The sequence below is a fragment of the Gymnodraco acuticeps genome, unplaced genomic scaffold (assembly GCF_902827175.1).
Source record: "Gymnodraco acuticeps unplaced genomic scaffold, fGymAcu1.1, whole genome shotgun sequence".
Classification (NCBI taxonomy): Eukaryota; Metazoa; Chordata; class Actinopteri; order Perciformes; family Bathydraconidae; genus Gymnodraco; species Gymnodraco acuticeps.
In genome coordinates, this window is record NW_022990919.1 from 5 (window position 1) to 15377 (window position 15373).

Here is a 15373-nt window from a genome sequence, read left to right on the forward strand (position 1 = left end):
CAATGTGGGCTACCCTCCATTTCTGGGAGACAAGAGAGACATCGACCTCATCATTGCACCCGAGTACAGTGCTGGAAATATATTTGAGGTACGCTACACTGTGTGTCTCTGTGTCTGCGTGTCTCCGTGTTTCTATTTGAACACTTGAAAAGTAGCTAGGGAAAAACACAAAAAAAAACCTTTCTAAGAAATACCATACACATCTGGCATGAGGTCCAAAGATATATAGGGGACACCCCCCCACTGTCAGGTTTCACCCCCATATGGGGCAATAGTCAATGTATACCTGCAGAAGATGCTGGTTTTAAGACTTGGGCGAACAAGGGATTAAGCAGGATTACCGATTTGTACAATGATGGAACATGTATGTCATTTACTGAACTACAAGAAAAGTATGATATTCCTTCTAAGCACTTCTTTAAGTTTTTCCAAATATGACATTTTATCTCTGTATCTCAAAACCGCTCACTTACTCAGCCACCTCTCTCAATGTTGGAAGACATTACAGTTAAACACGTGGTGGGTAGAGGCCAGCTATCGCTGCTCTATAAAATCTTTGTAGACAAGTCACCTGAATCTTCAGAACAGCCTGTCCTCCTACAAAAAACGACCATATAGGCTGATTGTTCATGCCCTTATTACGACCCAGAGACACGTTTTAAAGTGTATGTTGTTTCTTAGTGGTTGTGTAAGAAACAACATGCTCCCGGCCCGTTCATTGCAAACGCTCCGGAGAGACGTTTATTCACAAATAACCCTCTCTGTAAAATCCTAAATTGTGGAATAGTTTGGCCATTAAAATGCTTTTTGATTCGATTTCTGTCGAGAAGTGTATATTGTACTCTTAGAATCCACGTCCAGTCGATGTGTAGGATCTATAGTTTGATAGATAATACGAAAATGATTTGAGGTCTCGCCAGGAGAATGTGTATGCAGCTTCCATGTAAAGTTAGCGTGGGTGAAAACAGTTTTTCCGGTCTCGAAGTTCTCATAATAAAACCGGATATATTCCCCTCACTGTCAAATGATTACACAGTGATATCTGCATTACTCATCCACTAAAAAACATCAGTTTATCCTTGTTAATTACACAATATTGATTGGTTTAAATTGTGTACAAAGCTTTTGTGTTTTTAAACTTTCGATTCGGAGAAACAAATTGTTTTTTAGGAGTTTAGACACTACAGTTTCCGAAGACACTACACTACCCAGAATCCCCAGCTATCGTTTGGGACTACAACATCCGCCTTGCTTACAAACCCCGTTATTAGTCATCAAGCCCTGTGATTGGATGTTGGAGTGGCAGTGCGATAAGGTTACGCTGAGTGTCAAACAGCTCTTTGAAATGGAATGGAACCACGGCAGACTGTTCCAAAACTGGAATTGGACGGGTCCAGCCCCCCCCCCCAGAACAGAATAAGACGTTTTCGTATTTCCCACAATTAGAAGTTGCCAGTATTAAACTGTGTACACCCTGGAGGTTTAGGGGATACGAAACACAGTGGTGTTATCAAATTTACAACATATAATTAATAAATGGGTGAATTAATATGCCCACATGACACCTAAGGTCAGAAGAGCTTTATTCAACAGCTGATCTTATGTCTGTGACCCCTCCTGTTGTTCATTGATAAGCCTGAAAAATACTACTCCACTACAATTCAAGGTTAACCTGGTATTTTACTCCACTACATTTATTTGAGATACTTTGGCAGATTCTGATTAATGATGTGAAATATAAACAACCCTTAAATCAGACTTAGTTACACCTGAGTCAAATTCAGGGAAGGTGATTGTCAAGTGCCAAAATAAACTATGCCAATATATTGGACGTGAAGTACTTTGTCAGACTTCATATTTATCTGTGGATAACCCCCAACTTTTTTTTTATTCAAAAGAAGACCTTAACTTAAAGTATTCTTTAATGTTTAAATAAAGCCTTATTAGTTTGTCTGTTTTGCACACCCTCCTGTTAATATCTTTGGACGGTCCTGCACTAGCTGTTTTATTGTAGAGATTCACTACAGTATCTTCTTGATGTTCTATTCTATATTTGTATCATGCCTTCTACTTTCTCCCAATTTGTATGTAGGCTACTCTTAATATTTAAAGGTTTTCATCAAATAAAACGTATTCAACAACAAAATTCAATAACGTGCTTTAAACCACTAGGCGGTGCGGGTTAAAAAAAACAGTGGTGTAGTTAATAAAAACATAATAATATCAAACATAATACTATTCACTTTATTGTGAAATTAAAACAGAACGGTAAAGGAAAATACAGTTTCAGTCTCTCTCGATGTGAAGCTTATGCATTGTACCATGAACCTGCTGTATAGACCTGTAACAGTCAACTGCATGAGGAGTTCGAAAGGTAGTTCAGTAAATAATATCTTAAAACTACAAAAAAAAATCCCTTTCTATCAGCTGTGCACCGTTATGGTGTAAAATATACCTATCTACAATTGGGATCAAATATAAAAGTCAGCCGAATTAAGGTTGATACTGCAAGGAGACGTAGTGTGTGAAAAGAAATGTAAGATGTTGTTTAAAATTGCTAATATATTTAGATCCACGTCACATTTTTCAGTTTTGGCGGCATTCTTACAGTTTGTCAAAAGGTCTTCTGATCAAGGCTCTATGAATAAATTATCTACGGCAGATATGTAATATTAATGCAGCCGACCCGTGTATTACATTGCCGTTATGTGATGACTTCCAAAGAGAAAAGCAAGAACACTCGGAATAAAGTATTATTTATTTAAAAAAAAAGTTTTTCCGATTCATATCGGCTAAACACCATATCCCAACATGCATTGCGGCTAAAACAATCAATTTTCCATGTTTAGTATCAAAACCTCTGAAAAAAGAAAGGTGTCTCTCAGAATCGAAAGAGAAAAGCTATGGGAAAAACACAAAAGCATTGTACACAATTTAAACCAATACATGTCGTATAATTAACTAGGATAAACTGATGTTTTTTAGTTGACGAGTACTGCAGATATCACTGTTAAATCATTTGATCATTGATTTTATTATGAAAAACGTTGAGAGACCGGAAATACTGTTTTCACCCCCGTAACTTTACATGGAGGCTGCCGCATACCTCAAATCATCTTCGTAATATCTATCAAACTATAGATCCTACATATCGACTGGACGTGGATTCTAAAAGTACAATATATACTTCTCGCTAGAAATCTAATCAAAAAGCGTTTTAATGGCCAAAACTATCCTACAATTTAGGATTTTACAGAGAGGGTTATTTGTGAATAAACGACCATCTGTAACGTTAGCATTCAACGGGAGCACTAGAGGGCGAACACTTTAAAATGTAATTATAGGACGTATTAAGCGCTTGAACAAAGACATATTTGGTCGTAATAAGGGCCTGAACAATCGGCCCATTTGGTCGTATGAGTTGGAGGACTTGTTGCTTCAGAAGATAAACTTAAAAGCTGGAGGCTTGATTTACAAGAGGAAATCTCTGAAAAGGAATGGTCTGAAGTGCCTGAAGGCTCAAACATAAAACAATCAACACACGGCTTAAGTTGATACAATACAATTGGATTTAAGAACATATATAACACCATCAAAAACTACATCACTTTAATCCCAATACCCCGGACACCTGCTTTAAATGTAACAATGCTAAATGATCACTCTTTCACTGTTTGTGGGAATTTTTGGAAGGAGGCTCTTAACATGATTAACCAGATAACAAAGCTGAAAATCCCTTGTCAGCCAAAGTTGTGCATCCTGGGTATTTATCCAAAAGACTTTGTTTCTAAGAAGAGTGAGCGTGCACATGGAAACATGTGAACAAACCTAGTATGAATAAATATATTAAGGATCTGTCAGCATGTGTTGCTTTAGAAAAACTAACATACATTACTAAAGGAAGCTGGCAGTTTTCGGAAAATATCTGCGGGAGCATCATGGAGCTTCTGAAAAATAATGTTTGTAATGATTAATAACAGGGCGGGGAAGGGGGCAATCAATCAATCAATCAATCAATCAATCAATCAATCAATCAATCAATCAATCAATGTTTATTTATATAGCCCAATATCACAAATGTTACATTTGTCTCAGTGGACTTCACAGTTTGTACAGAATATCAGTATGACAATACGACACCCTCTGTCCTTAGACCCTCACATCGTACAAGGAAAAACTTCTGGAGAAAACCCACAGTTTAAAGGGAAAAATGGGAGAAACCTCAGGGAGAGCAACAGAGGAGGGATCCCTCTCCCAGGACGGACAGACGTGCAATAGATGCCGTGTGTAAATTGAAAAGATAATACATTTGCAACATAGGTAGTCCAAATGTTTGGAAATGCATGTGTGTACAGTATAATAGGAAGATGAATCCACGAGGATATCCATCCAGGACCTATGATCCAGGACCACAGCCACGACTCAAGATCCAGGGCTCGCGATCCAGGACACAGGACTGCAGCAACAGGATCATCCATGTCTCCGGATCCCGGCGTATATAGACACCAAAAGAAAGAAATTTGGGGAAGCTGGGTTAATCAGAACATGAGAGTACACAGGTATAGACAGAGAGAAGGAAGAAGTAAGATGTCCCCCGACAAACTAAGCCTATATCAGCAAAACTAGGGGCTGAATCTAATCAGCCCTAACTATAAGCTTTATCAAAAAGGAAGGTCTTAAGCGCACTCTTAAAAAACGGATAGGGTGTCTGCCGCCCGAACACAAACTGGAAGCTGATTCCACAAATGTGGAGGTTGATAAGAAAAGGCTCTGGCTCCCATTGTACTTTTATGGCGCGTTTCCACTGCAGCGGGTAGCTCGCTTTAAGCGTGCCGAGCCGTGCGGGGCCCGTTTTTGGTTGCGTTTCCACTTGGCCTAGTACCGGCTAGCGGGTCCTAATTCACAGTTTTTCTGGCCCCATACAATCGTGGTTCTAGGGACAGGAACAACCAGGCTGAGTCGGGCTGAGTATGCTAAACTAGAGAGAGAATCGCTGGCAAGGGGGCTACAACTACAACAAGATGAACATATTTGACCGTGAATTAATTGTAATACACGTTTCAAAATGATGCCGAAGTAACAACATACTGATACCGGTTAGTAAAAACCATGAATTAACGCTTTGACAAGTCTGCAGACAGACGGCAGGCGAAAAACCCTTTTAAAATGCGTGTTTTCGAAATGGAGCTTGGCTAAGCTAACGTTATATATGCTCCGACCGTCCACACTCACAACAACGGCCTATACAGACATAAATAAACCAGCGACTGTATTCGCCATGACACAGGCAGTCTGTGGTTTGTACTTGTTTAACTTTTGTCTAGTTTCTGAACAGATATGAGGAGCTGTGAGCTCTGAGTGCTAAGAGCTAACGGCTGTGTTGTTTTTCTGGGGCTCTCATTGAAGATGACGTCACGGCTCCGCCTACACTTAGTTACTATAGTAACTACCCCAGTTCCTAAACTGTAATGGAAGCGCAGCATTAAAGTGAGCCGGGCCTAATAAGGCCTAACCAAACCGAGCGAGGCCTGCAGTGGAAACGCGCCATTAGAGACTAGGAACAACCAACAACCCTGCATTCTTGGAACGCAATGCCCTCGTAGGACAGTAGGGTATAATGAGTTCTTTAAGGTAAGATGGCGCCTGCCCATTAAGGGCTTTGTAGGCGAGAAGAAGAATTTTAAATTCTATCCTGTGTTCTATAGGGAGCCAGTGTAAGGCAGCCAGAACAGGAGTAATGTGGTCCCTTTTCCTAACTCTGGTTAGTACACGAGCTGCAGCATTTTGAATCAGCTGAAGTGACTTGACTGACTTCTTGGTACACCCTGATAATAAGGAGTTACAATAATCTAGCCTTGAAGTAACAAATGCATGGACTAGTTTCTCTGCATCGTTTTGAGGCAAGATATGCCTGATTTTTGCAATGTTACGTAGATGGAAGTAGGCGGTCCTTGAAATTGATTTGATGTGTGCGTTAAAGGATAAATCCTGATCAAATATAACACCAAGATTCCTTACAGTCTCACTGGAGGCCAAATTAATGCCATCCATAGTTAGTATATCTTTAGATAGTTTGTGTCGTAGATTCTTCGGGCCAAGTACAATAACTTGCAATTTCTCCATAGGATTTTGGAAAATAGCTCGAAATAAGGTCTGTGGTTGACACACATTTAAGAAACGGATCACGTTTTGTTCAGTCGGATAATATCCACATGTCTACCCTACTTTTAGAATTTTGGAATCATAAATCTATTGATCATAAATCTATCGATTAGATTTATGATTTGAAAATTGTAAAAGTAGGGTGCTCTATGCTGCCCATTATGGACACAAGCAATTTTCACCCATTTATTAATGATGTGTTTTAAATGTGATAACACCAATGTGTTTCCCATCCCCTAAACCTCCTGGGGTGTGTACAGAGTTTAATACTGGCAACTTCTAATGATGGGAAATACGAAAACGTCTTTTAAAACTACAATTCCCATAGAGACGTGCCATAGAACATGTTGTGAAGCACAATAGCTTGCATGTGTAGTTCTGAGGGGGGGGGGGGGGGGGACTAGTTTGAATCATGTTTTGGATAGTGTGCCATGGATGGGCTTCATTCCGTTTCAAAGTGCTGTTTGACGCTCAGCGTAACCTTGGCGCACTGCCACTCCAACATCCAATCACAGAGCTTGATGACTAATCACGGGGTTTGTCGATTAAAGCGGCTAGTGTACTCCCAAACGATAGCTGAGGATTCTGGGTAGTGTAGTGTCTTCGGCCATCCTAAACTCTGAAAAAAAAATAGTTTCTCCGAATCGAAGGGGAAAAATACAAAAGCATTGCACACAATTTAAACCAATCAATGTTGTGTAATTAACAAGGATAATCTGGTGTTTTTGAGTTGATGAGTAGTGGAGATATCACTGTAAAATCAATCGACAGTAAGGAGAATACTTCTCCGTTATCCAATGGGAATGGACGCTCACATTGCCTTTAACTGCCGCCGATGGGAATACATTACATCAGTTGAAAGCTCTTTGCGTCCGTTTATGAAGATGAAGGAGACTCGGTGCGTCACAACTGCACGCCAAAGGACCTTGACCAAGCGTAGCTATTGGACTATCAGGGAGTGAGACTGGGTGTTTCTCAATCTCGAGTACGCTTGCTTGGTAGCACATGTCTTCCGAGCGTCTTGCTTCAGAAGCGAGGCAAGAATACTTCCTAGCCTCGGAAAACGAAGAATGGAACAGGCGAGCAAGTGTGCGTCATATGAGAGGCTCCGCCTTAAATTTTCCGCCACAGATTTGGGGAAATTGGTCCGTGCGCAAAGCATTGTGGGGATTTCAAGACCGCGGAGTCTACACATGTGCAGCCTCGAAATGTCTCCAAACGAAGTACGCCGGGCTCGGTAGAATTCCAAGTATGCTGGACATTGGAAGAGTACTTCGGTGGCACTCGATGGCGTAGTACTGTATGCTTGAAATAGTGGCTCTGGGGCAGCTTTACTCGAGATTAAGAAACACCCACTGTGTTGGTAATTTAACCAACTGATCAGTCTCACCATGTCTCGTTCCTGCATATTTGTCTCATATAAGTGTGGTATATTTTAACCCTGACCATTAGTAAGACCCAACATTACTACTTTTTAACCCTTTATTAAATGATGCCAAATGATTAAGTTGGGAGGCTGTGGCTCAGTGGATGCTGGACTTGGAATTAGAGGGGTAGCAAGTTCGAGTCCCACTGCAGTCAGCATGTTGTTGTGTCCCTGGGCAAGATACTTCACCCCAGATTGCTCCTGTGGGGATTGTCCACAGTACTGTATGTAAGTCGCTTTGGATAAAAGCGTCTAACAAATTACATGTAATTAAGTGTCTAACTTAAATATTGCCCAGACTTTGTCCAAGATCATGAAAGCTGTGAAACTTATGAAGCAATCTTCACCCTCTGCTCCCTTCACAGACACTGATTTTTGCCAGAGACTATGCAGCCGAGGTGAATAAATCTTTCCCAGAGATAAATGACAAAGTCCTGGAGGAGAGAGAATGGCCAAAAGACTGTTATGTGTTCGAGGGAAAGGAGACTGAGCTCTCCATCGTGTATATGCCACTATTCAACAGAAACAACTGCAAAGGTTCGTCACACACACAGATGCAGATTCTTTTCATGATTGGAACTGGTCTGGAGGCAAAAATAATAAGAAACAATGATTTTCATTCAAGTTGTGCACTAGCAAACTAAAACTTCTGTTGAAAAGAAAATATTGTGTACTAAAATGTTTTTCTGTTCATCGTTGACAACTACTTGTGTTTATGAGCAGGCAAGTTTATTTGTATTGACCTAACCATTTCATTCCAACATTCTAGACTTGGCATTCTAGAAGTACCTCAACATTCTAGAATTATAACTTGACATTCTAGAATTGTAACTTGGCATTATAGAAGAGTAACATGGAATTCTAGAAGTGTAACTCAACATTCTAGAATTGTAACTTGACATTCTACAAGTATAAATCCATATTCTATCATTGTAACTTGGCATTCTAGAAGTGTAACCCAACCAGTGGCGTAACTATCGACGGTGCAGCCGGTGCAACGCACCGGAGCCCAGAGCCAGCCAGGGGCCCATGCAAAAAACATTACAAATATTTGTATTTTATTTGTTGGGGCTCCAATGGCATTGACCGGTTCACGCAGTCTTCAAAGTAACCAAGCAACCTAAATTAATTTGTAATTTGTCTGTCCAATGACCTTGCTCCCTTTCATGTCATGTGATACCTTGCGTGACGAGCAAACCGTTTAATCAACCTGTACTGTAGCTAGCAGCAGCAAGTTTGGCAGCATTATAAAAATGTAATAGCTTGCATTTATAATGTACAGCAAACCAAAGCGCAAGAGCGGCGCTCAAAAGAGAAAGGACAAGAGAGAACAAGGAGATGTAACAGCTAAACTGACGAAATGAGACAGTTTGTTTTGTCATACATCGCCCTCGAAATCGAGCGCTAATGTTAGCAATGTTGACGTGCAACGGGAGCCGGAGGCTATCGATAGCTCACCTGCCTCACCACCATCATTGCCATCTAGCTCCACAAGTGAATCTGTATCCGTGGCCGTGGCTGTGCAACCTTCTTCTCCAGCTAGCCAGGAGTAGAGGTTGGATTTGGCTGTGCCCGGCGGTGGTCCAACAGTTCCCCCAATGGCCCCAACCGATAGGGGAATCTATGGCGCTATTGAGACCCCCGACGCCAAGATCAAAAGCTATATTATAGCAACCGGTCTATGTAGGCCTACTGGCCCATTCCCCAGAGACAAACATCAAGGAAACAGGTGTAATCCTCTTCTTAGTTCGCTGTGCTGTTGTCAGGCTGTGGTGGTTTGAGGCCAGGGCAGGCTGTTGTTGATAGCCTACATGTGGCGCTTCTGAGTGGTTGTGTATGTCCGTGCGTGTGTGAGCGCATCAGTGTGCGCTTATGTTTGGGGCGATGGGGGGGGGGGGGGGGGTGAAAACAGGGGCCAATCACAACCTTGTTACGCCACTGAACCCAACATTCTAGAAGTGTAACTTTACTGTCTAGAAGTGTACATCAACATTCTTGAACATTAACTTGACTTTCTAAAGGTGCAAATCAAAATTCAGGAATGGTAACTAAACAAAACTAACTAACTAACTAAACTAAAATTAAATCGTAAAAGTCACTATCTGTCAACCCCTAATGAGTGACTTAACAGAAGTGTATTTCAATGGGAATCTAAAGATATTGCTTTGATAATTTGTTACTGAAATTTAAAATTCTAGACATGTAATTTAACAATCTTGCAGTGTAAATAAATATTCTACAGTTGCATCATAACATTCTACCTATGTGATCCAAAATAAGCGTTAAACACAACTCTTATAACAAGCTGTCAGGATGAATGGTAGCTTGAACATGTCTTCTCTGTTTTCTATAGATGCAGAGGAGGTGAAAGCAAGGATGGAGGAGTTCTCCACTTTCCAGCGTCCCTTCAGCCAGGACAAGATTGAGTTTGTGTTGAAGACAGCAAAAATCAACATGGAGAACAACAAGGACATTTTGCTAAGGGAGATTAACAAGGCTGTTCTCCGTCGACAGAACAAGAGGTAAAGATGGATGGGGGCACTGTGAATGTTGGGACAAACATGAATCTCTGCATAGCATGAAATCTGTGTGTCTGAGGATCTGTGTGGATCTGTGTGAAGATGAAGTGATAAAAAAGGATTCAATAATGGAACTTTATATAACATCTGCACATCAGTGTGTGTGTGTGCTCGTCTGACAGAGAGAGATGTGGAAAGATAAATACGTTATTATTACAAATCTAACATATCCCTCTTTTTGCTTTTTCACCTCCAGGAAGTCTCTGCTACAGCCGACATGATGTACTTTACTTTAGACTTGTCTATTGTTCTTGCTGCTTTAGCAAGCATTTATGGCATTATAGCCTAATAGTTAAAAAATTGCTTGGCTGATTTCGACCATTTTGGAGTGGTTTTAGGGGTCATTGAGTCCATTTCGGACATTTTCAGAATCAGAAATGGCAGTTTTAACCAGAAAGTGGCCATATTTGTACTATACATTTACTGAAGTATTGTATTTAAGTACTTTTTGACATAATTTTGAGTTATTCTATTTAATGGCACTTTTTACATTTGTATTCTTCTACGATTAATTAAAGCAAATATTACACTTTGTACTACATTTATTGTTAACACTCACTCAGTTACTTTGTACATATAAAAACACATATATACTGATATTGTATAACCTGTTTATTTCGAGAGCCCCCGGTTCTTAATATTTAAAAACCTATTAATGTGTTATACCAGATTAACGGGAAGAAACTCAGCTAACTGACGATACGAACAATTTTTACCAAAACAAAACACAAGTTGCATAAGAAGCGTCTAAATGACCCCTGAGCGACAAAAAATGCTAACGCACTTGGCACAGAACTCAAGGTAAAGATACCCTTATTACTTATCGTAACTGCACATACAAGATATCCGATTAAAGCTGAGATTCCACAGATTATATAGGTATTAGTATCATCACTCAGCAATCAGAACTCGCGACAGGGGAAGCAAACACGTAGCAAACACGGGAGATCGTCTCACCTTAGCTGTTATTCTGATCAAAAGTCATGTTCAATGGCATTAAAACGATAAGAATGCTGCTGAGGGTTAATCCATAGGTTAATCCAATGTGTCTGTCAAAAATGATTGATAATCCATAATTCAATTTTTATGTAAAAATCAGAAAATAAATATTAGCTGCTGGTTGCCACCAGAGTGAATCGCAGCTTCCGGTTTTGGCTACCCGTCACTCTCACTCCTTAATTGGTAACGTGTGTGTATGTGGAACCTCCCCTCGATTCCATTGGCTCTAGCGGTTAAAAAGAGATGTCAATCATCAAAATCGACCAAGGGGGGCCAGAGATAGGTCAAATCCACCCAAAAGACCCCAGAAGTGGGTTTTTTTGTGCTAAATCTCTCTAAAAAGGTAAAATTTCACTTGTTTTGCATCAATCTTGATACAGGGTACTTAATTATTATATGTTGTACTTTGAATTCCTAAAGCTTTTAGTCTACCATCCCATCATTCAAGGGTGGTTTTACCACGGACACTATAATTTTTTTTTTTTACTGTATTCAATCTGAATTTACTTTAAAATAAAAACATCTATATTGATTCTGACACTTCTACATCCAACTCACAGGTTTATCATTGCTTTGAGAAAAAAGATTATTAATTGACCCCTTTTAGAAGTGAAGATAATTATGGTCATTTGTTCTGGGAATGTCATTTTTGAGCCTGAGACCTGAAAAACAGGCTCAGGGCTTAACAGGATAAGGCAGTACTGTACTACCAATCTACACAGTATTTCAAGTATCAATGCTAATATGCTTTTACAAGTATTTGTTAGTGATGAAAACCTGATAAAATAAAAACCATAATTGACGGGGAATAATTTGCCCTGCATGTCCTCCTTCACCCTTTGACGTAAATTCCTAGCCTTGGACAGCCGCTATCTCCCATAAGCAGGGGCTGCAGTATTTTGTTGTTGTTACCAGTTTATGACCGGAAAACTCTCTGTCAGAGATAGTTATTGTTGTGGCACACCTGGAACACATCCTTCTCTGGGTGTAGATGACCCTGTGCCATAAGTGACAACAACTGTGATTCAGTGTCCTCAGCTGTTTAGTCTATCTATTGAAGAATGTTGATTACCCTCAGCAAACTAGTTAACACCTCCTACCAGAGGAAGGTTTCTTCAGAATTGAATTGGCATCTCTACCTGGGGTCAACTCGTGGCTCATGACACGTCTTGTGAATTCTCCGGCCGAAGCTCCAAATAAACCGTCAGTGTTTGCCATCAAAGCTCCAGCTCCCCTCTTGTCTCTCTGAGTCCTGTTTCCAATTGCTTCAGAAGTTTCCCCCACAATAATAATATAATAAGATAAAGTTACATAAACATAAACTCCATTCTCCATTCTACGGTATTTTTACTTTTGATACTTGAACAACATCTAATACTTATTTACCTTATAATATTCTGAAATGGAATCATGGAAAAAAATCAGGACGTTTTACTCGTAGTGGAGTCTTCTAAATAATGTTTTGCTTAAGTAAAGGATCTGAATACTTCTTCCATGCAGTATCATTCTAAGTAAAGCTCCCAACCGGGGTACAGGGACCCTAAGGATACTTGAGGGGACTGTAGGGGGTACGAAGAGAGATTAGGGATTGCAATATTATTTCCACACAACAAACTTTTTTAATCAATGTTCATAATCCTGGTGTCCTGCCCCCAGAACTACCAAAGCTTAAGAAAGACAAGCAAGCTCAAGTGTCTCAATAAAAGGTGTCGAAACTGCTAGAAGTGAGTCTTAATATTATTATTTCACTCACAACAAAATGTAAATGTGAAGTTTAAATGCATTTGTATGAAGGGTGAGTTATACAAGTGGGTTCCATCTAAGGAGCAGCTGGGTTGAATACAATTACAAAGGGTTTAATATAAGAAAAATGTAGGCGAATCATCACAGTGAGGGGGTTCTTATAGAATGGAGACCAGCTCAAGGGGGACACGAGACAACAAAGGTTGGGAACCACTGCTGTAACCCATAGTTACAGCTAGAGGTCGCACACCGTCCACAGGCAGTAGGGTCTTTATTTGGGTCAATATCACTCCGCAATCATCAGGTCCGGCTCGGTCTGCATCCACAGGTGGGTCTGCCACCATGGCATTGTGTTTTTGAAATAAAATGAATCACTGCCCTGGATGATTTATAAGATAAGATTTACTTTATTGATACCAAATTTGAAGCTTTTTTTCCGTTACAGCAGCAAACCAAGGCATTGAACATGAGGTGTAAAGATAAACACAAAATAGAAACATGTCAAATTAGAAAATGAAACAGAAATAGCTACAAATATATTCATATTGTAGACAGTAAAAGATCAAATCTGTCAAAAAAACACAATGAAGGGCCAAATTGCAACTAACAAAATGTAAAAGTAGGATATTATTACACTAAGTGTGCCAGGAATAGCATATTCAATTAAATATACATCACATTTAGAAAAATAGACTGTCACAATTTGTTTTAGTGTTTGTCGAAAAGTATTTCGAAAACATTTTCTGTGGACGTTTCTGCTATTCTCTCTTTCTTTTAAGCATTTTAAGCACTTTGCATGCTGTCCCAATCCTTTTTGTAATTTATTAGACTGTAAGAAACATATTACATTTTCCTAGTTAAGCGTAGGCTACTATACGTGGATACAATTATGCCATCATGAATATTAGGCTATGTGTGGCAGTGTGTGCGCGCGGTGCTCCGTCAGAAGAGTTCCCGCTGCAGCGCCACAACACCCTCCCTCCCCCAGGAACAACACAGAGGAACAGGAGGATGCTTCATGAGCGGATCTCACAGCTCAAATCTCTTCAGGGTCGATAGACACGGGACCGAGGAGGGTTAAAAAGAGCGACATGTTGCCTGGACACCACACGGAGGAGCGGAAGAGGACGAATCTCCGGTGAAGCTCCAAACACTGTCGGCGTTCCGCGGGGAGGGGGGGGACGGACACGGGGACCAGGAGCACAAAGTGTGGGGGAAATGTTCAAAGTTCCGCCGTGTGAACGCCCGCAAAGCGTCGTCCCGCAACACCTGCAGAACATGGGCATGAATTGAACGAAGCATGCATGTCGTTTGGGATATATATGTGATTCTGCAAACATTCATCATCTGCACGTCATCAGGTAGGTGCCGAGATGGAGCTATGAGTATCAAAACAACTGAACAAAAATAAGAGAATATCAGATAGTTAAATTGTGTATGGACAAAAATGAATTAAAAGTAACATTTTCATTTGAAAGGTAGGCCTAATTTATTATGTAAAATCCACCTTTTCATGTATTTTATACATCAGCATGTGTCCCCTCTGTGTAAAGAGATTCTGAAAGTTTCAGGAAAAAAGATTCTCTATTGTCCTGATCCATTTATAAAAACCTATCTGAAAATGAGCTGATCAGATTTTGGCCACTTGATGATGTCATAATGTTTGTGGGGTCCTTATCACCTGAACCTCCTCCTAGAGCACCATTGTGTTCTTTTTAACCAAATATCTCTCAGAGGGGCGTGGGGAGGGGCTCCTTGTTTTCATCTAGAGCAGGGGTCTGCAACCTTTTTGACCAAAAGAGCCATTTTGCTCCTTTTTCCAAAACATTTTTTTGTCTGGAGCCGCAAAACATATTTCATAGTTTTTTATTGTTATATCAGACAACAACTACAGTTTTTTTGCATTTATTAGGCTATTTATTACATGATATAAAACTGTTAACCTCTAATAAGAAACAAAGAACTCTTATAAGGAGAATTAAAAATAATACACAGGCCTACTTTAAAATAAATTAAACACAGCACTTGGGGAGTCCTCTGCACATTTGAAGGAAAACAATATTATTAAAATGGGCCCACATTGAAATAAATAAAACATATAGCTGCACCCTAAAAAGAGTTAAAGGTAGGTAGGTAAGAATGGAGAAACCAGCTCGAGTGCGCTATAATTTGAAAGTACACAACCGGAAACAATATGCCTCTTCCTTCAGACTTCCTCACAGAGCCCCTCCTCCAACACACACGAACGCGCACATGACCAATGAGGGCACGAGATAAGTTTGTGCACAGATGGAAGGCTGACAGGCAGGTAGGCCATCCAGTTATTTCAGCCGGGCCGGCTCATTGGTCGTGCTTTTTACAGAACTACGGCTTCCAGAGATTAATTTTTGTATGTATTTATTGTCAAAGCATTTAATATATTCATTGCTATCGGGACGTTAAGAGCATTCCATGGAATATAACA

General features: G+C 40.2%; 1 protein-coding gene across 2 annotated transcripts in view; it reads left to right on the plus strand.

Annotated features, from left to right (window-relative positions):
• Positions 1–13867: 13867 nt before the first annotated feature.
• LOC117558024 (carbonic anhydrase-related protein 10-like) overlaps positions 13868–15373 on the plus strand; it is a 209244-nt gene continuing 207738 nt past the window's right edge. For both annotated transcript variants that reach the window (XM_034233983.1, XM_034233984.1), the window contains exon 1: positions 13868–14270. In XM_034233983.1, the coding sequence (XP_034089874.1) occupies positions 14210–14270 (61 nt within the window). In that variant the 5' untranslated portion in view covers positions 13868–14209. The remainder of the gene's footprint in view (positions 14271–15373) is intronic.